Raw genomic sequence first — 26,019 nt, forward strand, 5'->3', positions numbered from 1 at the left:
AAAGGGCTTCAGCTCAAATCTGGCATAAAGCAGCTTGAGAAACAACCTTCCAATCCTGCAGCCACTGGGGATATCCTACAAGCACGGAGATCCCAAGTTGTAGGCTCTCTGGAATTGTCAGAGGGGATTTTTTTTTTCTTTCTTGAAATGGAGCCTGGACATATATTTCTGTCCTAAAGCATTCCGTCGTGTAGCCTGAAGTGCTTTCTTGAATACACCCTCTGTTGATCGTAAGGTGTCAGCTGCACTGAGTTGGGAGAAAAAGTGGAAGTATCATTCTGCATGAGAATGTAAGAGAACCATCTCTCTGAACCTAAGGGCAGGAAAAAGAGTAAACACATTTACATAACTCCCTAACACAGGAAAGCTGACGGTTTGAGGAGAAGGTGGGAGGGAATGCTGCAAAAATGTTTGGCTTGGAGATTTAAAGTGTGGCACAAGTAGAGATGTCAAAGCCTGATGGAGCAGTGGATTCCCATGAAAGAGAAATTGAATGTCTTGTCCTCTCCTTCACTTTTAAGGCAAATTGTGCAGTTTCTCTTCAAGTGCAGATACTACCAGATAGCAGAAAACCTGGTTCTACAGGTGTGAGAGTAACAAAATTTGGGGAATTCATGTAAGAATGCACAGTTCCCATCTCTCTGACACACAGAAGATGTGAAAAGAGGACAAGTTTGAAAAAAAGAGTAGTAGATTCATTGGTATTTGAGACTTACCAGACACCCACAGCTCTTTGTCTCCATTAAAGTAGTTTTTGATAAAATTAGATGAATAGAGTATGATGTAAGATTTTACTTAAAGATTTTGGGATAACAATTGCATATTAATTAACTGTTAATGCTTAACATTTAAATATTTTTATGTTTTTCTTGTAAGGTATAATGCTCATGAATTTTTTTTGTTTGGATACAGTGGATTATATTTCTTCTTCTGTAAATGCTCAAGCAACATTGTCTTCTTAAAATAGAGATGTGCTAATCTAACCTTCTTTTTCCAGGCCAATGTCATCTTCTGTGGCATTTTCCTGTAGAAATCTGTATTTAATGTCCTGTATCAACTTTATGAATTCTTATTGTCTAAGGCAAACTGGAAAAATGTTTTCAGAGATTTCTGTTATGTATTTGAGTCACCAAACATTCTGTTGCTATGCACAGTTACTGCTTTTATCTGTATCATAGGTCTGGCCTAACCCCCCCCCCCTTTTTTTTTCTCTTAATCATAGCTGGAAGAGAAATAGCAGTCGGGAAAACCAGACACATAATAGAAGGGAAGGTATTAACTGGGAGCTTTAGTGTTCATTCACAAAATTGTCAAATGAGAAAGAGGAAGAGATGTCATAGCAGCATATACAACTTAGCTGGGAGAGGAAAATAATCACATTTCTTTTCTCTGCAGCATGTATGACTTGAATGTTAATGCTGTTGCATTTAAATCTTGCCAGCATAAATGCTGCTTTTCATCTTTGCAGAAGGACTGGCAACAGCATGCAAAGCAGTATCAGGGCCCATCCTTTTAACAAAAGAGCATATGTTGGCAAGCACATCTCTTATTCCTGTCGTGTTATTCCTAGCCAGCAGCTTTCAAATACCAGTATTACAATTTACTGGTTTCTTGCAGGTGTAACAGCTGGTCTCATTATAATTTCTTCTAATAAAATAGCTTGAACTGATGATGAAGACCAGCTTCATAGTGTACTGTAAAAACTTTGAGCTGAGAGGATGAAACATATAAAACTTGTCCTCTTAGCTCACAGCCTGTTATCTTTATGGCACCACATGAAAAGGGGAGAGAGAAAGTGAGAGTCACACTTCAGCTAAGCTCCCATCAACTAAACTTTGGGTTTGCCTGTTCATTTTACCTTGTGGAACAATGTCATCTTTTAGCTCCAGACATCTCTTCTTCTCTAATCACAAATAGAATACCACAGGAGGTCTCGGCAAGTGTCACACTGGTTCATTGGTACAGCTGGTACATGAGATTGGGCTGCACATGAGGGCATTTCTGCTCCATAAATCAGGGCATAGTTCTTCAAATTAGAAACAAGAAACAACAGTGTCTCTTAGATGCAAGAAATTTGTTAAACTTGTTGCATAAGGTAGATCTTATGCATGTGTAGTGCAGGCGTTTGGTGTTCTGTGTTAAGTAGAAATAAGTTCTTCAATTTAATGTTACTTTGTTTTTTCCTTCAGAGATAATTCAGAAATACACTTGCAAATGCATACAGATACACCTGTAATTATTTTGTATGTGTAACTTATTGCAGTATCTGGGCAACTCAGTTGCTGGTAGTATGTTTCTTGGTTTTAATGCTTTGGATAAGTCATCTGACTGAAACTTAAACATCTGTACTTCACTGCCAGTGTCTAATTAGGTATCGTCAAAACCGGGAAAGTTAAACAAAAAAGACAAGATATTGTTCTGCAAGAGATGGCTAAAATACAAAAAATTGTCTACCCAAAGAGGCCTTTTTGTTCAATGACAATGAAGAGGCCATCTAAGAAAACCTGCAATGCTAAAATTAGCTGAAATCGCCTTAATGCATGTGTGGTATCTAGTTGGGATGGAAAAGCAAAGTAAAGTGCCATAAAGTGATAGCCTGTGACTCAGTAATGTGCAATTACAGATGATCCCTAATGGCCTGGACAAGCAAGACTGAGTTCAAAAGTAGCACATTGCTTTTTTTTAATCTTTTGAGTAATAAGCTTTCCAATCTACATGTGAATTTATGTAACATTGTTTAAAAATGTGATACTTAAGTTAGATACAACTTATTTGGAAAGGAAAAGCATGTATCTAAAACCACTATAAACTAAGGGGCTTTTATGTCTTGTCCTATAAAACATCTTCACATCTGAAAGATACTAGAGAGACAGTTCTTGAGATTATATGCAGATTGGTTACAGAAGTAATTTTGTTCATTAGGTTAAAAGATAATGGGAAGATTACCTCCAGAACTGATGAAATCTATTTGGTTGCAATAGTAATATAATAGCCCACTAAAATTTTTTTAAGTAGGAAGTGAGAAAGGTAATGCCCTACTTGGATGAGTTAAAACCCAAAGCAATTGTCCTTCATCACAGATGGCAGCTGCTAATATGGTTATGGCAACTTGTTGCTTCCCAACAGGATGATTGTTTCTGTTCAGAACAGGCTTAAAAGAGCAAGCAAATTTCTGGCATAATGAATGTTGTTTATGTACCACTTAAACAATTCTTCACGAGTTTCTCATTCAGATTTGTGTCTGCCATGGAACCCATCTGTATAATGCTTTGTCCTGTGTAAAATCTAGAAGTATTTTCCATTTTGAATTATGTGACACTGGTTTTCAAATATGAACATGTATGACTACTCCCCTCATTTTAGTTAATCAGTAGTGTTTTGCTAGGACCAGGATCATTTAGTTACAAGAATTAATTTGCAAATATGTTAATTTTTGTCATGTTTATTTTATGCCATTATAAAACATGACATAATTCCTTTCCATTTCAAAGCTTAAATGGAGCTATTAATGATTTTGTAGCATCATTTGGCAATCATTGTATGTTGTGCAGAGCAGCAAGTGGTCATAACTCTTTTTGACACTGATTGTGGTGCTGGAATGAACTGCAGGCTAGCTTCAGTCGTTTGTCCATAAATTGTTCCAAGTAGATTTGGGTTTGTACCATTGGTAGAATAGGCTTTTAAACTGAGTAACTTTATTGCTTCCACTCCTGTTTATCATTTCCTTTTCCAAAACCAAAGAATTATTCTTTTGACATGAACTGCAGATAGCAAAATATCCCGCAAATGTGAAGTGCTAGTTCTTTTCTGTAGAATGCTAGAAATCAAAAACTTACTTTAGAATCCTTTGCTTTAGGCAAAAACAGTATCAAAACAATTCCCTCACAAGTAGAAGTAGGTGATAAAGGGGATTTTTGCAACTTCTGGCAGGTGCAAAAGGCCAAATTGTAATAAAGAGATAGCCATGCTGAGTAAGAAAGTTCAACTGTTTTTCACAGAAAGTTAGTGTCCATGGCAGAAGTGTGGAGAAAGTCTTTTTAGAGCTATTCTCGGAGTAATTGGTATCTTCAAAGTGAGTTGTCATTGCCTTTGGCTGGGACACATAAGCAAGGAAGACACTTTCCTGATAAAGTCTGAAGCTTCATTTGTAATGTCTCTTATACAACTAACTCAGTATTCAGGGAAAGGGTGTTCTGTATTCAACAGTAAGGAAATGATTGCATTTTTTTAAATGTGTTTATGGATGCAAGGAGTACAGAGATCCTATTCATAAGCCAAGGCCCCTGCCTAGTTCTCCCACAAACTAAGGCCTCAAGCCTGCATCCTGTAGTAGGGTTGGGCACAGACTGTGGAACAGGACCCTCAGCCTGTTGTCAGTCCTCTACCTCCTGACAGCTGCCCTTATGTCATTCCATTGTATTGAATGCTGCCTCCTGGAACTCAAAACCTCTTAGCTTCATTAAAAGAATCACAGAATCATCAAGGTTCGAAAATACACTAAAGATCATTTAGTCTAACCAAAAAGAAGCTGTTCTTCCTACTGAAGCTTCCTTTCCTTTTTTGCTATAAAGATAACAGATATCTCATGTTACTTTGGCTGGTCTCTTTCTGCCCAGCCCAGGAAAAACGTTCTTAGGCTCTTAAGCAAGTGACCAGGTCATGACTTCTGGTTTTAATAGTGGGTACTCAAAAGGTAGGTGATACTGGCTCCTTTGAGCTAACTCCTACCTGTGCTTTGTCTTTAAAGCCACATTGTTTTTCCTTCTGTCTAGTCAGCTCTTTTCTGAGCCTGATGAGAAGTGACTGTGTCAGAAGTCAGTTCTGGCTTTTCTCTTTGTTGTATTTGAGCCAGTCATATTTTCCAGCTGGAAAGAGATACAGCATAAAATGAGTTTTTCTTGTGTTTCTTTTAGAAAGGTTATCTCAAAGAAAGAAGCATTTAAAGAGAACTGGTAGATATGGTTGCTTTTCTCTATGTTTCAATTTAGACAGCTCTTATTACAAATTTTAACTCCCAATAAAGGGTCATCATTTAGGACCCAAAGTTCCCTCTGATTATTCAAAGTTACACTGCAGTATGTGTGGCACATTGTTATATGTAAAACATTCCAGTTAACTTACTGGCAAATTCTGTTCCGTAGGCATGACTGTATTTCAGTGCACATCTGTCTTGTGCCAGTAGCTAGGTTTCAGTTTATGCTCAATACATCGTGGTTCCATCAATAGAACCTGATGAGACCTCAATTTTGTTCTTTATTTGTAAAGACTGAAATAAAAGAAGTATGTTAAAAAAAATCCAGTGAAAATACTCTTTCTAAATATTTTTGCTGTTGAATGTTATAAAAAATCCTAAGAGATTGCCTGTTTTAAATATTGTCTTCTAGTCCAGATGCTGCTTTCAAAGAAACTGATTGTTACTACATCTTTTTTAAACTCAACATGATTTGAATGCAATCCTGTTTATACTCTGTTCATGGAAAAATATTTTCTTAAATGATATGAAGCTCATTTTTTCTTTTCCCCCTACCTCTCTAGATATGACCCAGACATTTTGTTAGGCTATGAAGTCCAGATGCATTCCTGGGGTTATCTCTTACAGAGAGCTGCTGCACTGAATGTTGATTTATGCCAGATGATTTCTCGTGTGCCAGGTAAGTTATTATATAGGGCTTTAGTTCAGTTCCAGTGGAAGCAAGTTGAAATCTATGAACAAATTTAAAAAATAAATGCAGAATATTTTTTCAGATAGACCTCTTTTTTTCTGTTCTTGCTCCTGTGTTGTTACAGTGTAAGCACACACACACACACACACACACACACACACACACACAAAAATTAGAAATACCAATGAGATTCTTGTGCTTTCTGAATTTTCAAATTCCTGGAGTATTCCACTTCTGTGTGTGTCCTGTATTCATTAACCTGGACTTGCATTCTGTAGTTGTGTGTTAAGTTTTCAGTTCTTAGAAATGCTTCTGCTACCAAACCTTCTCTTGTTTTCCTTGGCTTCAGTCATTCAGAGTACCTACCATTATCATCATTAGTGGTTTCTCTGGCTGGGATGCAAGAGCATACAAATGCTCCTGAGCAGTAATTGTCCTGGACAGCAGCTTTATAATAAACTCCTCACTTTCAATAACCATTCTTGTACTTTGGGCAGATTTTATTGGTCCCAAGTGCTGATGCTTTCCTTCAGAAGCATTTGGAAAAAAATTCTGTTTAGACTGGCAAGAAAACTTGGATGCAAATAGTAAGCCTAGTGTCAATAGAAGCCGTCATTCTGAACAGTGGAGTTAGTGAACAGCTAAATAAATGTGCTGTTGCACCTGAGAAGAGTCAGGATGAGTTTGTAAAATTAAAAACCATCTCAAAAATTTGTTGTAGCTCTTGCAGTCATCAAGGTGATATGGATGAGGGAGATTTTAAAAATCAAAACCGTTGAAATAGCTGCTGTTGTCAGGGCTCTTGCCAAAGATCTGTACAGAAATTAAATAGCCATGAAATAAGAAGTGCTTTACTGTGATCTATTAAAAACTTTGGCCTGTTGCTTTGTAGTGGTTGCAAAAGCAAATGCTAGGAGTTACAAAGCAAGGAAAATATAAAGCAATGAATGTAAATGTAAAAAATTAAAAAATCTGTAGTGTGCTTCTATCTCAAATACTGACGTTATAGCCTTCTCATAACCTTGCCCCTCCCATCTAAGCGGATATAGCAGAACTGATTAAGATGAGAAGGGTAATCCAAATGTGTCTAATAATTTAGTAAACTGGGATTCCAGAAGAGACAAAACTGTGTAGGAAAGGTAAAAGCCTATGAAATCTTGAGGTATGTAAAGGAAAATAGGGATTGGGTTTTCATGGTCTTTTCCAATGCAAGAACCAGAAATCAAGGGAAGCTAGCAAGTGGCAGCTACAGAAGTTGGTTTTTAATCCCTGCATTGCTGAACTGTTGAGTTCCTTGTCACAAGGTAGTACAAATGCTTAAAGTGAATATTGCTTTACAAGGAGATAAATTCTTGCAAGAAAAATCAATTGAGATCTATGATATATGTGAAAATAATGTCTGGTCCAGGAAACTGCAAATGGTTAAAAGCTGGAAGAGTTGTAGAGAGAGTATCAGTAACTGCTTTCCCACTTGAAGTGCCTGCCTTTGAGTACGTGACAGAATGTGATATGGGCTGCTTGAATCTTTGGGCATACACAGCACAGGAATCATCTTTTGTATTGTTGTCCTGTGTGCCTGGCCAGGAGAATATGATGGTTTAGAAGCACTATGTTCACACACCTTCCTTGAGATTTGGATATTTGTATACTCTTTTGATGCTTTCCAAACCTGTGACATGTTTAGAAAAGAACTGAGTTACAGTGTCCTCCCAGAGACAAGAAAACACAAGAAAAAAATTGTATTTTCAGATCAAAGTTGTTGGCAGTTGGACTTTGGTGAATTTTTAAATACTTACATGAAAACAGGAGCATATGGTAGTTTAAATATGAATAGGCTATCAAAGCTCACAAGTTTCCTTCTGTAGCACAAAGATCTCAAATTTATTCTTCAGGAATAATAACTGATTACATGAACCTTGTTATGCAATTCTCCTGATGGCTCAAATTGAGATGATGTACTAGTTCCAAAATAATGCCTCTGAGTACAGTCTTCAGAGGTAATTAAGGATGTTCAGAAAAATTTTTGACCCATTGCATCTTAAGATTTGCAATGTCTTTGGTATGAGGAGCAGTAAGTGTTGCAGTGAAAGGTTTCTTAAAACCTCCTAAGATCACAAAGATTTACTGCTCTGCTGTAGAAGTATGGCTGAACAGAGGCTGAGTCCCAGCTCTTGTCTTGCAGGACAGCTCTGTCTGCACTGTAGTTGATGCAGAACCAAACAGATCAGCAAAGCTGTTAGTAGTACCCATCTTCCTGACACAAGCTCTTCCTCAGCTTACTGATTTTGGGATACACATGAATTAGTCCTTGAAGAAGAAGGGAACTGTGTGGTTCCTAATGGTAATGTCTCCATGTATTTCACAGTCAGGCTTCCTTCCCTACAACTATGAAGTCCCACACAAAATGTGTTCAGTTCTAGTGAAGGAAACCAGGGTTGTAGTCCTTAATGTTTTTGGACATGAAGTTCAAGTGGGCATGCAAGACATAGGCATGATCTGCACAGCACTGATATTTATAGTGCTATTGTTCCTGTGCCAACTGGAAGATGCACACTCAGAAGTGGAATACATAACACTTAAAAATGTCTCTAAGAACTGGTGTTATTTTAAGGTAAATAATTATTCTTTTTTGACATAATTGCAGGACAAGGATGAGAAAATGTTTACACTGATGAGCCCTTCCCAAAAATGTCATGCCATAAATGTGGGCTTGCATGTGTGAGCAGATACATGCAAGTTTTTGTGTTCTCTGCTGCTTTGTGTCCTCCTTGTCCATGGTTTTGACCCCATCTATGTTCCTCTTGCTTCTCCAACCCCTATGCTTCATATTTCCCTGCCTTCTTCACATGCTGTATTTTCAGAACAGGAAGTGGTCCTTCAAGGAGTATGCTCCTCTGTCCTATTGAAATAAAGATGGAAGGAACATTTTCTTCCCTTTCCTGTGATTTCAGCTTAACAAAAGAAAGCTGATCTTCTCTCTGGTTTTGCTTTATTGGCTGAGTGGTTTTGCCTCTGCCATTTACAAGTGAACTATTCTTTGGTCATTAGGACACACCACAAGAGAAGTGAGTACTGTGCCTGTGCAAAGTGGCATTTTTTGTGTGCGCACTTTGGCCTCCTGTTTCCTCCTCTGCATCACAGCTCAAAGTTAGGGAGTGGGTAAGAGAGGATAAGAAGAGACTTCTTTTCATGTCATCTCATGCACTTGAAATACAGGAGGAATGTCCAGTTCTGCTTCTTAACAAGATAGTACCCAAAGAGGCATACATGGTTCTGGTGATATGCTTCCCACACCAGCTGTAGAGTAGTGCAGGTTTTTTAATTTAGTGGTGCTCGTCATATGCAGAGTCTGATTCATCAGGCAGTGGAACCACAGCATACTTTGTTACCTGTTTTTACCAGCAAGACATGAAGCAAACTTAATATCCAAAAAAATCTCCTAAGCAAGTCAAAAGAGAATTGGGATGACACTGCAGAAAATAGAACTAACCAATAGATTCTGCTTCCAATTTAAAAAAATTATGGAGGGGGGGGGGTGGGCATTATAAGTTCCTCATTTTCGCAGGCGATACAGCATGTGGAAATTTAAAAAAAAAAACAGAAGAAAAAATGTTGCTACTTGGCATTTTTTTCCATCTGGACATGGAAAGAGAAGTTGCTTGTTTTCCTCCTTAAAAATCTGAAACAGTAAGGAGGTTGAAAGATAGTATGCATTTTGGTGAAGTATATGAAAGGTTTGCTAAATTTTGTCAAGGCTCAGTTATTTATTGATAAGGTCAGTAAACAATGAAGAGGTTTTCTTAACCATATTTGAATTTACATGGTAGACCTTTGAAGATCAACATACAAAATTAGCCTGTATTATGTTGTTTCACAGCAGTTCTGCAATATTTCAGGCAATTCTTACTTCTGTCATCAAGGGTAAATGTGCTTCATGGCTGTCTGAGGATCTAATTGTTCCATTCTGATCATTATTGCAAAGCAGTGTGTATCCACACTTCTACACACTCTGTCCAAAATGTTCTGCTTTTTATTAGCAGGGTACTGTGCAGGCTGTACTGTACCTGGGTGGTGGCAGAATACAAAGTAACCAGCAGTTAAAAAATGGATATGGATTTAGAATTCTGGGGAAATTGCCTTGAAGTGATTTCTCTTCCATTAAACTAATAAGAAATAAGACTGAGGATTGGTGTTTTCCTATTGCATTTTAGTCTATGTGGTACATTTAAGAAACATCTGTGTAACTGGAAAGAACATGAAAACTGTAGACTTCTAATGACTGAAAAGAAGGTGGTTTAAAGAAGTGTATACCAAAAAGACTGTCTTCTCTTGTGCTCTATTAGTCCAAGGCATGACAAAAGTCAAGGATAGCAAAAGAGAATATATTTCTGTACTTTAGTCACCACTGTTTCACAGAAAGATTCAGCATGCTGCTTCTGCACCTGTGTTGGTTCCTTCCTATTTCCTTCTCTCTCTGTGCTATCCGGAACTCACATCCACCTGCCCCCAATGGGTTTGCTTTTACCGTATGAAAGACACTGAGTTTTCTTTCCCATGACCTGGTTCGGACTGTATAAGATGATTGCAAGTAAAGCCTTGAGTTATAAACTCCTTAGGGCAGAAATCACTTTTTTTTTTTTAATATAACTTTTTTCTGTTGTGCACTATTGCATGTGCAGCTAACTCTCAAGTAACATTCAGCATTGCATAACCAGTATATTCACTATGGAGAATATATTGCCTTGGACACTATTTCAATGAAACTGAAGTAAGAGTTCTCTTCCAAGGACAATAGCAAAAAAACCTGGGGGAGTTTTATTTAGAGATTGTGTGGATGAGTGGTAGATAAATAATCTTGTGGAATCAGTAGTAATCTTTATAAATTCTTATTTTTCTAGAGAGCACAAACTGGAAGAAGGCTAGCTTGATCTGGTCTTGACTGTCTTACAACTTGTCGAAATAAATTCTCTTTTAATGTCTTTAGATGAAAAGAAAGAAAACAGATTTGCCACCGAGCTGGATGAATACGGAGCAGATACAATGAGTGAAATAAATATTGTTGGGCGAATTGTCTTGAATATTTGGAGAATGATGAGACATGAGGTAAATTTTTTAAAAGGTTGAGGTTTTGACTTACTTGATTGTTAATTATTGCAGACTTTGCTGAAAGTTCTGTGTAACTTGTGTAATATTGATTTTTTTCTTTATATACCTTTTCAAATTGAGTAGTTTGCCAGTTGGTGAGAATGGATTTTGCGTATCGCTAAACTTAAAGCACTGAAGCCCTTATTTTTCAGTAATTTTTTAAATTATACTCTTCACTGATTTGTGGGTTTTTAGAACAACTTACTTGTTGTAGGAATTTGTCTAGTATGGTGCTTTTACTATATTAAGTACTTGAACGTATTTTAAGCTGTCAGATTTGCTCTTTTTTTTATTTTGTTCCATTTATAACTTTACATTTAATACTCAAATGGCCTAGTCTTTACAAATCTTGTTCTGACCAAATTCAGACCTGATCTTTATGAACTGCTTAATTCTGCATATTCTTTTCAATTGCTGAGGGATACTTTTTCCTGACTTGTAAGTAATTAGGGACTTCTAAGACTAAATATTTACTTAACAAAATACTAATAAAAAGTTAATAAATTTAATTGTTGCAGTTTTTGAAAAGTAGAGATTTTTTGATTATGAAAGCCATAGTGCATTTTGACATGTCTGCTGTGTTTCTCTAGGTGAATCTAACGAATTACACTTTTGAAAATGTGGGCTTTCATGTTCTTCATCATCGTTTTCCTTTATTTACATTCCGAGTTTTATCTGATTGGTTTGACAATAAGGCAGATGTCTACAGGTAAAGATCTATTAATCCATTTTATTTGCTGCTTTTAAGGCCAGATTCTTAACATTGGATACGAAGAAATAATCAATTTAGCTCAGGCACTAGAGCAGTGTATATGCAGCAATATGAGCTTATTTACTTGCATGTTCTGTTGTATGGTTATACCCTCAGTATTTCAACGAGATATTTGCAGTTACATTTTTAACATATGTGAATAGATGTACTATTTCAAAGTCCGGTAATGTCTTTATTTTATTTCGTATATATTACTTATCAGAAGGACTTTTAATGAACTGTCAGGCTTCTGTTTCACTTCACAGTGCATGTCAAGCAAGCTAGGCCTAAAAGTAGTACAAAACAGCGTGCAAGATGTTAAGACAGTAGCTATAGCTGCTTAAAAATACCTTCATATGACATGTATCACATTCAGCTTCACTCTTCTTGAAGCATTTTGGTATTGTGTGATATGAGCAATTTGTGAAACTGAGTACTGATCTGCACATTGTTTGTGACATATGTAAAATTCTGTGAAAGTTAAATCTTGTAACTAGGTGGAAACGTAGTTTACACTGAAATGATGAATTTATGTTCAGCTGTGATGGGCATTCTTAATACAGAAGAATGTTTCCACGTAGGTCCACTCAGTTAAAAAACATGTAAATAGATGAGGAGATAGTAGTTTCTATTTTGGTGATCCTTTGGGGCAGTGAGGAGAACAGGATGTAGTACATCACTGACAGGTGCTTTAACAGTAGCTTGCTGTAACATGTTCAGTGTATATCATTAGAATACGTGTTTATTTATGTACACCACACTTTTAAAAGATCTGTAAGAAAATGTCCTAGAGGAAATTTTTATTTGCTGGTTTGTAACAGGGTACCATAAAAATACATTTGTCTTAGTAGAAAGAGCAGCACACTCCTGATTGTTTATAACGAGGTGTTCACTCTCGTAGATGGAAGATGGTTGATCATTATGTTAGCCGGGTTCGTGGGAATCTGCTGTTGTTAGAAAAACTGGATTTGATTGACAGAACAAGTGAAATGGCAAGACTTTTTGGCATTCAGTTCTTACATGTATTAACAAGAGGTTCCCAGGTAAGACTTAGTTTTCCTTATACGTCACAAAACCAAAATAGTTTTTACAAAATGTTTTAATTCTTTGGTATTTTTTCAGTCCATATGTGTATTTTCCTAGGGTTGTAGAAGACTGTTAACATGAACTAACATGAAATTGAAACATAAAGAATACTATTTAATCCATTCTTTTGCTGCTTTTGAATTGCTTAGTCTCAGAGTTTAAAAATAGCTGTCAAAAATAGAGTTCCCCAAATATAATCACACCAGTGAATCTCTTCTACTGACTTCAGGAGCACTAAGCTTTCTCTTTGAGTTGGTATTGGTCACACTTAGATGAGTCTGGAAATGAATGCTTTCTAAAACATTAAGAAATAAAATTGAGCATGTTTTAGAAAGATGAGATTAGTTTCTTCCAGGGTAGACAAAGCAGCATTGAATATGTTCTAAGTGACATTTCTGGTGCAGCAGACCTCTGAGTGAGATTTTACAATAAGACAAAAAGGGCTCTGGCTTTATTAAATACATGTCACGGAAGATGTTTGTGGTTCTATTACTTTGATACTAGCATCAGAGGGAAAAGGCACCAGGACAAAGCAAGATCCATGCTTTGAGAGCCCAGCAGTCTCCAGTAATAGCAAAGGCTTTCCTTTCCCAGATTCTGAGTGCCTAGGCTAACTAGACTATTTGCATGGCTACATGTGAGTCCTGAACAGTACCTGAAATGAGAGTCAACTACTGTCATGTTACAGCTCTTTTGTTATCATAAGCCAGCAGATATGGGAGTGTCTGAAGCTGCAGTTCCCTCAGCAAATCAATCCTGTTTAAAACCTTTTGCCACCTTTTTTCCTTTGACTGCAGTTTTCTGTGTCATCTCTTGACCCAGAGCAGGTTTTTGTTGGTCTTGCTGGTAATGACCCTTAATATTTGGGGGAAAGGGGGAGCAGCTAGGCAGGCGCCATAAGCAGAACTACAATGTTCAGTAGGTATTTGCCAGCTCAGCTCCCCGATCTGGTTTACCATATTATCAGAATATACCACTGTTGGAGCAAGGGAAGAGAAATGCACAGTTAGGGACGGGGAGTGTGGGACCGGCATACTGCCAACACAGATATGCTTAAACTGTCATGATTGCAGCCCACAAAGACTGTTCTGCCTGTCATTTTATCAGATGTCTGTGAGTGGGAGTGAGCAACAGAAGCATGCTGCATTTTCTATGCTGACTGTTCTTTTCTTTTCCCTTCTGTGCACGTATGTTCTGTTTCCATTGAAACTTTCGGTATCGCAAAAACGGCACTTGCAACAATTCCCAGTCACCTCAAATAATTTTTTTCACACAGTAGAACCACTACCTTTTATGAAGATACTCCTCCTTAGCTAAAAAATAGGTTAAAATGGAACAGATTTCAGATATTTTGTTTTTCCATGTTCGTATCTCTCATTAAGTTTTACAATAACTTTTTAAAATTGTTTTATTTTGTTTGATTTTATTGAGCCACCTTGACTATTTCATAGTAGACTAAACAAATGTAACGAGATCGTCATAGGCATACCAATAATTAGTGAGATCTTTGAAGAACTTCCTGGTTTTTGCACAGGAGCCAGCAGGGCTCATTGAGAGAGCTTTAAACTCAGTTTGAAGTGAGAAAGGAATAAGAGCAGGATCACTAGAGATAAACGTGGGAGCATCATGCCAACGTTTGAGAAACAGTGTCCTAGCAAAGCCCTTTGGTGTGCTGTCTCAATGGAGGCAGGGAGTGGAAATCTACATGGCAGCAACACCAAAAGGATTATTGATGTGTTAGAAATGACAGATGCACCTGATAATGGTCATGTAGGGATTGGGGCTCTCCCCACTCTAAAAGAAAGGTGGTAGGATCTATGTCCCAACTGAGGTGCATCTGCACCAGTGCTCTCAGTGTGGGCAACAAACAGGAGGCACCAGTCCTGTTTTGTATCTTTACTGATGATCTGGACAAGGGGATCGAGTGCTCCCTTAGTCAGTTTGCAGACAGCACCAAGTTGGGTGGGAGTGTTGGTCTGCTGGAGGGTAATAATGGCTCTACAGGGGCGTCTGGACCGGCTGGATTGATGCGCTGAGGCCAACTGTATGAGGGTTCTGCCCTTGGCTGCCAACAACCCTGTGGAGTGCTACAGGCTGCAAAAAGGGGCTGGAAAGCAGCTGGGGGAGCTGGTGGTGTTTAGTCTGGAGTAAAGGAGGCTCATTGGGAGGCCTTATCTCTCTCTACAACTCCCTGAAAGAAGGCTATAGTGAGGTGGGGGTCAGCCTCTTCTCCCAAGTAAGAAGCAATAGGACAAGTGGAAATGGCCTCAATTTGTGCCAGGGCTGGTTTAGATTTGCTTTTAAAAAATTTCTTCTCCAGGAGCATGATCAGGCATTGGAACAGGCTATCCAGGGTTGCCATCCCTGAAGGTATTTAAGAGATGTGTAGATATGGCACTTGGCAGTGCTGGGTTAACAGTTGGACTTGGTGATCTTAGAGGTATTTTCCAACCTAAATGATTCAATGATTCTATGAAAACTACGGAATAAAACTCAAAATCTACCTCTTCCCAGAACAGTCCCAACTACCTTGTCACACATGCATGCTCATCACTGGATACAAATTAGCATGCAATTAGTGCAAGGCAGCAGTGGCAGGTTATGTTGCTCCCTAACTACATGTCAAACCCCACCCTGTTTTTAAGGTGCAGGGTCTTGTTAAAGCTGTTGGTTCTGTAAGTGCACTTAAAACTTCAAGGTTAAAGAAATTATGTCTAACCCATTCAGTACAATGATTGAATATGTAGTGTGTTAGGCAGAGCGCCTTTAAGTAGTGATTTAGTTGCTTACAAAGCACAGGATTTTAGGATTATGTTGGATTGTTCTTTGTTATTTTGGGATTTTCAGTCCTTTGCCACCCATGAATGTAGTTTTCAGCTATTTTGGTTTTTGTTGTGAATGGATACAGTGAATACCTGCCCATTTGTGCTTGTAAAGTCTTTACTAAAGAATTGAGTAAATTAAAAGTAATTTATTTTCAATTATTAGGGCTAAATGAAGAGGAAACCCGTGGAAAAGTTCCATTATATGTGGTACAAAATTCTGAGTTATAGAATAGTTAGGGTTGGAAGGGGCATGGAGATGATCTAGTGATATAAAAATAATTAAAATATATATTAAGAACATGGCTATTTATTTTGGAAAACTACTTGTTTGTTTTTAAAGTTGTTGCTTTAAGTCAGGAAATGCAAGTGTGTGTTTGCACTGGTTAATACACACACCAGTTTGTTCTGCACTTTTGGAATGGTAATGGTTATATCCAAACTGTTTTGCAGTACCGTGTGGAGTCTGTGATGCTGCGCATTGCAAAGCCAATGAATTACATTGCTGTGACTCCCAGCGTCCAGCAGCGAGCTCAAATGAAAGCCCCACAGTGTGTTCCCTTGATCATGGAGCCAGAGTCTCGCTTCTACAGCAATGCTGTTCTTGTTCTGGATTTCCAGTCCTTATATCCTTCCATTGTCATAGCATACAACTACTGTTTTTCAACCTGCCTGGGACATGTGGAAAACTTAGGAAAGTAAGTTGTTACTCTTTTCGTGCAAACTTCGATTCCATAGAGACTTGAGTGTCTTTTCCAAGGTACCAAGAACCCCTGGTTGCCATTGGAAACGATGGGCATGTATGAATAGCACCATTTTCTGTTGCACAATACAGATGGTAAAAATTACCGTGTGGTATGTGCACATGTGTACACACACACATACATATACACATCAAAATGTATTTTTAATTAAATACAGAATTAGACTCTGTTCTCTTGAAACCCCCCCATAACAGCTCTGTGCATGTGTGTATATACACCTGTTTGATTATTGCAGTGATGCTGGTTTTTAATATTGCTTCAGAATAAATTAATATAAATACACCACCTATTTTCAAAACTGGACTGGTGTTATTCCTTAATGAATTATGGTTGTTCCTTTATTCAGTTGTAGTTCACTCTGGTTCTAACTACTAAAAATTAAAAGGTACAAATTAGTTATTCTTTGTAGCATCCTGTATTGAGCTTAACAGTTATTCTGTTAATTGGAAAAAGATCTCACTGTTCTTTATAATTACCTCTGTAAAACAGTATTTTGAAGAATGGAAAGATGCCTACAGTAATTGCTAGGTGTCACCATCAGGTTTTCAAGTTTCTCATTTGAAATTCTGAATTTGTAGGAAGAAAGTAAGTGCAGTGTGGTACTTGGTAAACATGCATGGTTTCCACTGGGGATTACAGTATTGAGTATGTGCCTCCACTAACTCAGCATTTGGTAATAATTCATAACACAGAGCAGAAATTGTAAATTATGCATGCATTGGTATTTAGCTATTTATTACTACTTTATTCCTAGAACCTTTTATATGTAGCTAAGAAATTTGAAACAATGTTATGTTCGTTTATACTTGAGATTATTCTGCCCTTGCTGGCTTTATCAGCATTTTAATGTGAGCTGATGCTTTTGCTTGATTAGGCTGTAAATGAATGGTCCTCATATTTGAATTTTCTCTTTATTAGGTATGATGCATTCAAATTTGGCTGTACATCTCTGAGAGTACCTCCCGATTTACTCTACCAGATTAGGCATGATATCACAGTGTCACCCAGTGGAGTAGCTTTTGTCAAGGTAATGATTTTAGTGCTCTGTGACAGCATTTTCACTGCCTGTTGGCTGACTAGCCTAAGATCAAATTGATATTGTAGTTTATATTTTGCTGCATTAAGAGCAGACAAAGGGGAGATTGAGTCTCTCCCAATGTTTTTGATACTTGTCAAAGTGTTGAACTCCTGGCAGTTCAGGAAGTAAAATGTCTTTATGCTTTTCTTTACACTGAAGGCTTATTTCATCTATAATTAAATTGTATTTTACTTGTGCAGTTTGGGAATCAAACAGTAATTATCTATGTGTAACAATTCTTCTCCTGCCTGTATAGCAGAATGCTTTCTTAGAAAAAGAGTAATGATTTGGGAGATGAAAATCCTTGACTTGCTTTCTATTGTTTTCATGTTGTTATGTGTCCTGCTGGCTGATGTGTGATGAATATGGCCTGGAGCTGTTACAAATAGTTAGGCAATCATCAGCATACATGTATTTAATGTAAAACAAAAGCTTTAAGTAAAGAATATTTGCAGAATTTTTAAAAGATAATGTTCCTTCAGCATTTAGTACTCTGAGAATTAATAACTAAATATTGAAGTCTCGTTTTAGTTAATAAGGTTATCTAAACATTGCATTAGCAGGGCTGATGAATACAAAGAACAAAAAGCTATTTGTTCTATCCTTAAGAGCTTTGCCTGTGTTCTAGGTTCCTTGCAATTTTTGTGGGAAAAGCCAAACTGTTGGTGGCTAGGGCATCTTGCTAATTAATTTGTCTTCCTGTCAGTGGCTAACATTTCTGGGGTTTGATTTTACTCTTAACTGTTTAGGTTGGGCTTCTTAACACCATGTTTTTCTTCATTCCCCTTATTGGCAGCCTTCAGTAAGAAAGGGAGTGCTGCCAAGGATGCTAGAAGAAATCTTGAAGACAAGGATAATGGTGAAACAGTCAATGAAGGCTTATAAGAATGACAAGGCTGTGACTCGAATGCTTGAAGCTCGTCAGTTGGGTCTTAAATACATAGCTAATTTTACCTTTGGTTATACTGCTGCTAATTTTTCTGGAAGAATGCCATGCACTGAGGTAAGGGTTGCAGGTAAAAATGCATTAAAATGTTGGAAAGATACTAGTCAGATAACATAATATGATTATTTGAAACAAACTAAATACATTCAGAAAAGCTGGGGTTTTTTGTAGTTCCAAAAATCAGCAAGTAAGGATTTATTTGTGACCTTCTGGAAAAAATATAAAGGTCTTCTTTTTCTTCTTCCCATAAAAAAAGCATTTGGAGTTGGCATTTCTGTAGAACTGTTTTCCAAGGGTAGATTGGTTACAGTTCTAATACTGGAAATAAAGCATTGTATCTTTTTCATAGTTTTCATACGAATCAGCAGAATCCAAAAACGAGAGAAAATGATCCTAAGCAGTCTTGTCTTGCTCCTTACATTTTCAATACTTCTACAGAAGTTTAAAACAAATTTTGCTTTATTTTAATACTTAATAATTTTTGATAATTTTTCCTTTGGTTCTTGTTGTTTTAGGGTAAGTTAAGCAACCTTTTTATTTATTATATGCATTTAAACCATAATAAAATATATTGTCTCAATACAGTAATTTTCATAAGAAGATTGAGCGTGGTTTGACTGTGTTTACCAAGAGCTAGTATTTGGTTTAGCAGTAGAATAAAGGTTTTCAATCTGTCTTTAACTTTGCAGATTGGAGACAGCATTGTCCACAAAGCCAGAGAAACATTGGAGCGTGCCATTAAGCTGGTGAATGATACAAAAAAATGGGGTGCTCACGTAGTATATGGTGATACAGACAGGTAATTAATGGTCTGCCTCTTACAATGCTTTAAAATCGTAGTAGTTCTTCATAGACAGATTTTTCTTTTGTCTCAACAAGGGGAATTTATCATGCTGAGAAGGGTATGTGGACCTTCTTTGGATGTTGCTTACTGGCTTGCAGAATATGCAGAGTAAACAATACCCTGTTTGCTCAGGTTTCTTTTAGCGCTTTGAAGGTTTCCTATCTATTGAAAATTATGTGGAACTGTAAGGGGGGGGAATATTTTTTCACTTGTGAATTAATATAAATTTAATTTACCAAATTATTATTTTTATGCCTGTTTCTGATGCCAGTTTTATTTTGGAAAACAGTATTTTAACATAGTATGCATTGCACCTCAAGGAAGGCACTATTTTAGGCTTCAGAAATGGATACAATTCAAAAGCAGCCACCAGAGCATACAAAGATATTATTAGGCTGCCTGACATACATTTTCACAGTCAGTCTTTCATCTAAATAATAACCATGCTCTAGGCATATCCATCTCTGTTCTACACTCAGATAATTTTTCAGCCATTGGGAAACAAAGCTTGTCTGTCTGGCTCTCCTTTCTTAATAACTTGTTAATCCAATGACTGATTTCAGCCAGATTTCATAAAAGACTTGACACTTCAAAGATACTGAATTCATAGTGGTTTCATTGAAAAGAAAAAAATCTTTGGAGAAAAGAAGTAAAATCCTGTTTCTGCCCATAGTGGGGAAAAAATGGCATAGCAGAGCCCTTTACAATTCTTTCCTGGGAGCTCCAATTTTGCAGTGCCTGGGAAAAGTCACATTCCGTGCCTCACCAGATAGTAACAGCATTCATAAGCCCTTTGGCACTCCTCATCTCATGCTGAACACTGAAGTTTCACTTTTGTAGCTGAAGGAAGGGAGTACAAGTGATAGCAACATCACTTGTACTTGCTACCAGGAAACTATAGGTTATAATTTTCGGGTACTATGTTCAACAGATTTGCACTCACTTCTACATCTGATTTCTTGTAGCATGTTTGTACTCTTGAAAGGAGCCACAAAGGAGCAGTCTTTTAAGATTGGTCAAGAAATTGCTGAAGCTGTAACAGCAACAAACCCCAAACCTGTTAAACTGAAGTTTGAAAAGGTAAAACAAAAATATTTTGCTTCAAATCTGTTGTGTGCTGTCCAAAAAAAACCCAAAACAAAACAAAAAGAAACAAAAATGAAACAAACAACAACCAAAAAAACCCAAACAAACAAACAAAACAACAACAACAAACCAAAGCCAACCCGACAAAAAAAATTTGAAGATAAAAGATTTTTCTGGACCCTAATGTACATAAGCATAAACAAGTTGTGTGCTGTGCTGTTTCTGTGGGTATATTGCAAGCTCTTTAATGCCTCAGGGATCTTGTCAGAGGAGCACTACAGTATGAACAATAAAAAGAAATATTCCTACTTTCACATTAATGGCTTGTTGTGCTGGCAGCATCAGGCAATTTGAATTCCTATCTCATCAGTTTTTGGAAATGTCTCCCTCAGTTTGGTATTATATACCTCCAATTAAACCAATGTGTGCAACTTGGTAGAGGAAATGTGCATTAATTACAAGCCTGATATTTATTTTTCAGCCAGCCTTAGCACACTTCAGCATATGTCCGTGTGATACATATACCTGTAAAATGAAAAACCATAAAAATCCACTCAGTAGGCTTCTGGAAGAAATACTAACCACAACAAATCTCTTATAGAAGAGTAAGGCAATGTGTTACTGATTTTATTGAAAATTTATCACTTAAAGTCATTAGCAAGGTGTTCAGGTCAGATAGCATTAGTCCAGGTGGTCTGGACATTTTCAAAGTACGTACCTGACTCAACAAGTTCCCTCAGAATTTGTAAGCCCGAGACAATCTAAACTTACTGCTCCCTTTTCCATGAGAGTCAGGAAGATGTTATCCTAGTAACACTAGAAGATGTTATCCTGGTGTTATCCTAGTAACACTACGAAGAAGAAATTGTTCTCCATTCTTTCATTTAAAGCTAGTCAAAAAATACTTAAACAATCAAAAAGAGGTTGGAGAAAACAAGCAAAAGAGACCATGACCCTAAAAATCCATTCCTGAGAAAACTGTTCTCCAACCACTGGCATTTAAAAAACATACTTTCCCCAAAGGGAGATACTAGCTGGTTTTTGGCACCTCCTTATTAGATAAATTTTGAAAACAGAAAGTTCTAAGCCACTGCGTTTGCTGGGAACATTTTCTTCTCTGATATGTAGAATGAAGTTGTCTTTATAAGAAAGAAAGATAATAGAATTACATTAGGAGTTATGATGGGTGCAATCCAGAAAAGTAAGGGTACTTGCAACAATTTATGCTGTGTTTCATTTTCCATCTGAGCTTCAGCTGGATGAAACATAAAGCGATTTAAGAATGGAACACCACAGAATCCCAACTTCTTCAGCCATCCTTTATGAGTTGAGTTCTTCAATCTATTTTATGAGTTGTAATGATTTAACAAAAGAAAAACCAAAGCAAAAAAACCCAAACAAACCGACCAAGCATATTATTCCTTAGGAAACCTTCTGTGTTCAAAGTTACCCTGTATTCCCAACACATTCCAGATTGGGTTATCTTCTTTCTAAACATTCCAGGTCTACTTGCCATGTGTCCTGCAAACTAAAAAGAGGTATGTGGGTTACATGTATGAAACACTGGACCAGAAGGACCCAGTATTTGATGCAAAAGGCATAGAGACAGTCCGAAGAGACTCCTGTCCTGCTGTTTCCAAGGTAAAGTATTCAGAGATTTCTTCCTGAATGAAATTATAATATTCTTTTATTTCATTTTATATTTGTCCTTTCTCGGAGTTTCTAGTCCTTTTGAGTTGTCTTAGTCTTCATCCATTTTTCTGCTGTAGACCGTTTGAAAGATAAATTGAAGATCTTTTACAGCATTACAAGGGCTTGCATTTTGCAGCTTATATTTTATACCCTAAAAACCCCATTAAAAGCACCTGGCCCATGTAAGTTCTGTAAAAGACCTGTCTTGATCCAGTTCACTTGAACTGGAAATACTTCTGCCAGATGAGTGAGACACACTGATGTGTCTGCCAAATAGCTCACTTACATAAATCTAATTCATCTAAGAATTCCTTTAAAATATGCTTTCTTGCCTGTTTATTTTAAACTGTGTATTGGGAGGTTAAAAAGAAGATAGAAAATCTTGTTCTTAGCCAAATTAAAAGAAATTTCTGCCAGTAAAAAAGGTAACCACATAGAAGAGTTCACTAAAGTCATGGCAAAATATTTTAGATGGCAGGGAAAAACATCTCTCATACTTTGGAAACTTCTATAATTGTTGAAAAAAATCTTAGTGCTGGATTATGGATGATACCATGAAAGATGTCGCAAACTAAGGAAAAAGTTGTCCAGTAACGTGTTTATGAATGTCTTTGAGTGGAAGAGATTGCAACCTGTTGTCATATTAACATTCTAGTTCACCCTGGTACTTTTTCTGTGCAGTGTATTTGTATTTCCATGTAATTTACTGAATTAATTGGAATTATTTCTTAGTTAAACATACATGTTTTTCTCACCTTTCTCCTTTGGTTGTAAAGATACTTGAGTGTTCCATCAAGCTGCTATTTGAAACACGAGACATAAGTCAGATCAAGCAGTATGTTCAGAATCAATGCATGAAGTTACTGGAAGGAAAAGCCAGCATGCAGGACTTCATCTTTGCAAAAGAGTACAGAGGGAGCTCAGCATACAAACCTGGAGCCTGTGTACCTGCTCTGGAAATCACCAGGTAATGAGGTCAAGAAGTGCTAATCATAGATACTTCTTATCTTGACCTTTGCACTGACAAGTTATGGGTAGGAGCTCATAGATACTTTTTTCTTTATCTTTGTGCTGACACATTATGGGTAGAAGATTGTTGATATCTTTTCTCTTGACTTTTGTACTGTCAAGTTATGAGTAGGAGTGAGATGTCTTCTCCAAATACTGTTGCAGCAGTTGTCCCTGGCATTCTTCTGTGTGTGAAAAGAGATCAGGCAAGGTCCTAGATGGTCCTAGAAAGCCATTTTGTAGTCCTGGAAAGAGCCACTTGTTTACGAGGAAAGTCTTGTCAGGACACTGTAACAGTGTTCTCTTCTGTTACTTACAGTATGGGTTTTGTACAAGGGCTGGACTCTCCAAGATTACTCATCACTCACAGTTATTAGATATGTTACAAATTGTGACAGTGATGTCTCCCAGTGCTGTGAAATACATTAGTAGGCATAGTTTTTAATTTTTATTAAAATACTGTACTTACAGTTAATATTTCATCCTGCTGATACCCTTTATCAGGAATAGACAAATAGATAATGTGAGCTGGTACATTTTGCCACCTTGCTTAATACAAAAGGTCTTCCCATTAAGCTATGCTTTTTTAATAGTATAACATCCAAGTCCAGTACTGATACCTGCTTCAGATTGAATTGTCCTTTGCTTTTGGAGCAAAAGACAGTTTAGTTTGAAGCAGGTATCAATTTACTGAGCAAGCAGTCTCAGAAAGCAAAGGACAATTTGTCCAGAAAGCAAATTGTATTTGAGCTCTTTTTAGTACCCTGGCTGCTCTTTATTATTTCTTTAAGGAAGGAGTAGCTAGAAAACAACCTGCATGCAAATCCAGGGGACCTGAAACAGAATGCGTCTTTAGGGCTTGTGTTCCAAGTTCTGAAATTTAGGTCTGATCATGAGGCGAATTAAAAATGAAACAATTTGGTCCTGTGCTTCATACTAGGCACTAACTCCGTGCATCTGGAGAGCAACAAATATATCTTAGGTGGGGAAGCTTACAGGCAAATGAAGTAACTCTGAGTTTGCCTGAGGATGCATTATCAAGCCATTTTTTGACAGGAGGATGCTGGCCTACGACCGTCGCTCCGAGCCGCGCGTCGGGGAGCGAGTGCCGTATGTCATCGTGTACGGCATGCCCGGCTTGCCCCTGATCCAGCTGGTGAGGCGCCCCATCGAAGTGCTGCAGGATCCCAGCCTGAGGCTCAACGCCACCTACTACATCACCAAGCAGATCCTGCCCCCCCTGGCCAGGGTCTTCTCGCTCATTGGCATCGATGTCTTCAGCTGGTACCACGAGCTGCCCCGGGTGAGTGGTTCCAAACAAGAGCTAACAAGTGTGGTGCATCTGTGTGCAGTGTTTGGCCTTGTTGTGACTTTTAGTGGAATGAGGTTGATATGAGGCAGCAGCAAAGGTTACTTTCTGAAGCAGTATTTGATGCTCAGAAATTCAGTCCATATTCTTAGATCTCGGTGGGGTTTTTATTTTTCACTTAGTAAATCAATTTTTTTCAGCCAGCCATTCTGTGCAGGGTTGATCACACTGTTATCTTCTTTTTCGCAGAAGAAGATCTTCTGGTTTTATCTTCTGTTTTATCTTCTGTTTTGTGTTCCCTTCCATAGATTAAGACAATATTTTGCCATAACTGTGTATTTTTAGCAGTATGTGTATGTGCTTCTGTTTGTCTGTACCTTTTAAACCTGTCTGTAATAGATGTTGGAACTCTTGTTTTTCCAAAACCTTCTGAAGATATTTGTATAGGAAAGGTGGCAAGCCCCAGCAGCAGGAACACTTCAAAAACTTGTATCACCAGAAATTTAAAACCAGTGATACCCAATCATGACTTTCTTAAAAGTTAAAGAAGTGATTGAGGTGCAGGAAAAGAAGCATTAGATAGTTGGATTTTAATTTGTGATTCCCCTGGCAAAAAGAGATAGTGAAAGACAGTGTATCTGTGTAGTTTGGTTACTCTGCTCAGTGTAGACTTCAGCAGCATAGTAAAACATCGTGTTTCCCTCTGCAGAGGGAATATAACCCTGATTGACTTCAATTCTTCTTCTTTTCTCTACCTTTCCAATGGCACCATGGCAGTTACCTTTGGTATCTCCAACAAGCTGTTTCAAAAAGCTGAAAAGAGCCCTGGCTTTCTGCAAGGCCAAGGAGCATCATGGAAGTCACAGGGAGCAGAGCAGGAGGAGAGTGAAGGATAGCACAGAGCAAAAGTCATCCAGCAGCCGGAGCAAGTAGAGAACGAACTTCCCAGGGTGATGGGCCAGTGGTGGAGCCTTGTCCGAGGAAATCAGAGCATGAGCTAGTGCCATGAACCAAAGCACCATGGCAGAGCTGTGACCAGGACTGCCCCAGCACAGACACTCGAGGGCAGGCAGGATCCAGAAGGCAGCCACTGGGGCTGCAGCCAGGGCACATTTAGATACAAATCAGATCAGCACCTAAGGAAGGAACAGCTGCAGGAGGCAGAGTCTGAGGTGAGATCAGGAGTTTAGCATGTGACCAAGGATGTTTTTGGTGTACAGATTGCCTGTGAAATAGGTGTGTGGGAGGACTCTGTTCAGTGTGTCACTTCAGGGCCAGTGCTGCGCTCTTCAGAGGAGTGCTGTGATCCATGTTCATGATTTGTGCCCTGCAGGCCATCTTGCATTTTCTTACTCCTTTGAAAAAAAAGAAAAGAAAGCTATTTAATCTAGGAATGAGGCAAGCTGCTCTCTTGGAAGTTCATTACCTCTTGATTATTTTCCTTAACAGATTCAGAAGGCTGCCTCAGCTGCGCGCACTGAGCTAGAAGGACGCAAAGGCACCATCTCCCAGTATTTCACGACCTTACACTGTCCTGTGTGTGATGAACTGACCCAGTATGGGATCTGCAATAAATGCAGAAGTCAGCCACAGCATGTGGCAGTGATTCTCAACCAAGAAATCCGAGAGCTGGAGCGTAAGCAAGAGCAGCTGGTCCAGGTGCGGTTAAAGCATTGTCAGATGTCTGTCAGCAAAAGGCAGGGGCTGAAATTTCAAAGCAGTGTCTTACTGAGTGCTCCCAGCAGAAATGGGAAGTATGGTCGGGGTGTTGAATGTGCTGCAGCTTGTTTCCCATTGCTGTCGAAGGCAGCACAGCAGCTGTTAC

At 38.0% G+C, this 26,019-nt stretch overlaps 1 protein-coding gene across 3 annotated transcripts in view; it reads left to right on the plus strand.

The window, feature by feature from the left end:
* REV3L (REV3 like, DNA directed polymerase zeta catalytic subunit) overlaps positions 1 to 26,019 on the plus strand; it is a 115,152-nt gene that overhangs the window by 84,365 nt on the left and 4,768 nt on the right. For 2 of the 3 annotated variants that reach the window (XM_085056145.1, XM_085056146.1), the window contains 13 exons: positions 5,536 to 5,651; positions 10,648 to 10,766; positions 11,399 to 11,517; positions 12,461 to 12,602; positions 15,921 to 16,165; positions 17,150 to 17,258; positions 18,106 to 18,312; positions 18,945 to 19,054; positions 20,065 to 20,179; positions 21,689 to 21,826; positions 22,654 to 22,844; positions 23,942 to 24,188; positions 25,644 to 25,853. In XM_085056145.1, coding sequence (XP_084912271.1) covers positions 5,536 to 5,651; positions 10,648 to 10,766; positions 11,399 to 11,517; positions 12,461 to 12,602; positions 15,921 to 16,165; positions 17,150 to 17,258; positions 18,106 to 18,312; positions 18,945 to 19,054; positions 20,065 to 20,179; positions 21,689 to 21,826; positions 22,654 to 22,844; positions 23,942 to 24,188; positions 25,644 to 25,853 — 2,068 coding nt within the window. Of the gene's footprint in view, positions 1 to 5,535; positions 5,652 to 10,647; positions 10,767 to 11,398; positions 11,518 to 12,460; positions 12,603 to 15,920; positions 16,166 to 17,149; positions 17,259 to 18,105; positions 18,313 to 18,944; positions 19,055 to 20,064; positions 20,180 to 21,688; positions 21,827 to 22,653; positions 22,845 to 23,941; positions 24,189 to 24,971; positions 25,367 to 25,643; positions 25,854 to 26,019 lie in introns of those variants that run through there. The other variant, XR_014850957.1, reaches the window with a different exon arrangement.

The sequence above is a fragment of the Lichenostomus cassidix genome, chromosome 3 (genome assembly GCF_008360975.1).
Source record: "Lichenostomus cassidix isolate B80296 chromosome 3, HeHo_3.0, whole genome shotgun sequence".
Classification (NCBI taxonomy): Eukaryota; Metazoa; Chordata; class Aves; order Passeriformes; family Meliphagidae; genus Lichenostomus; species Lichenostomus cassidix.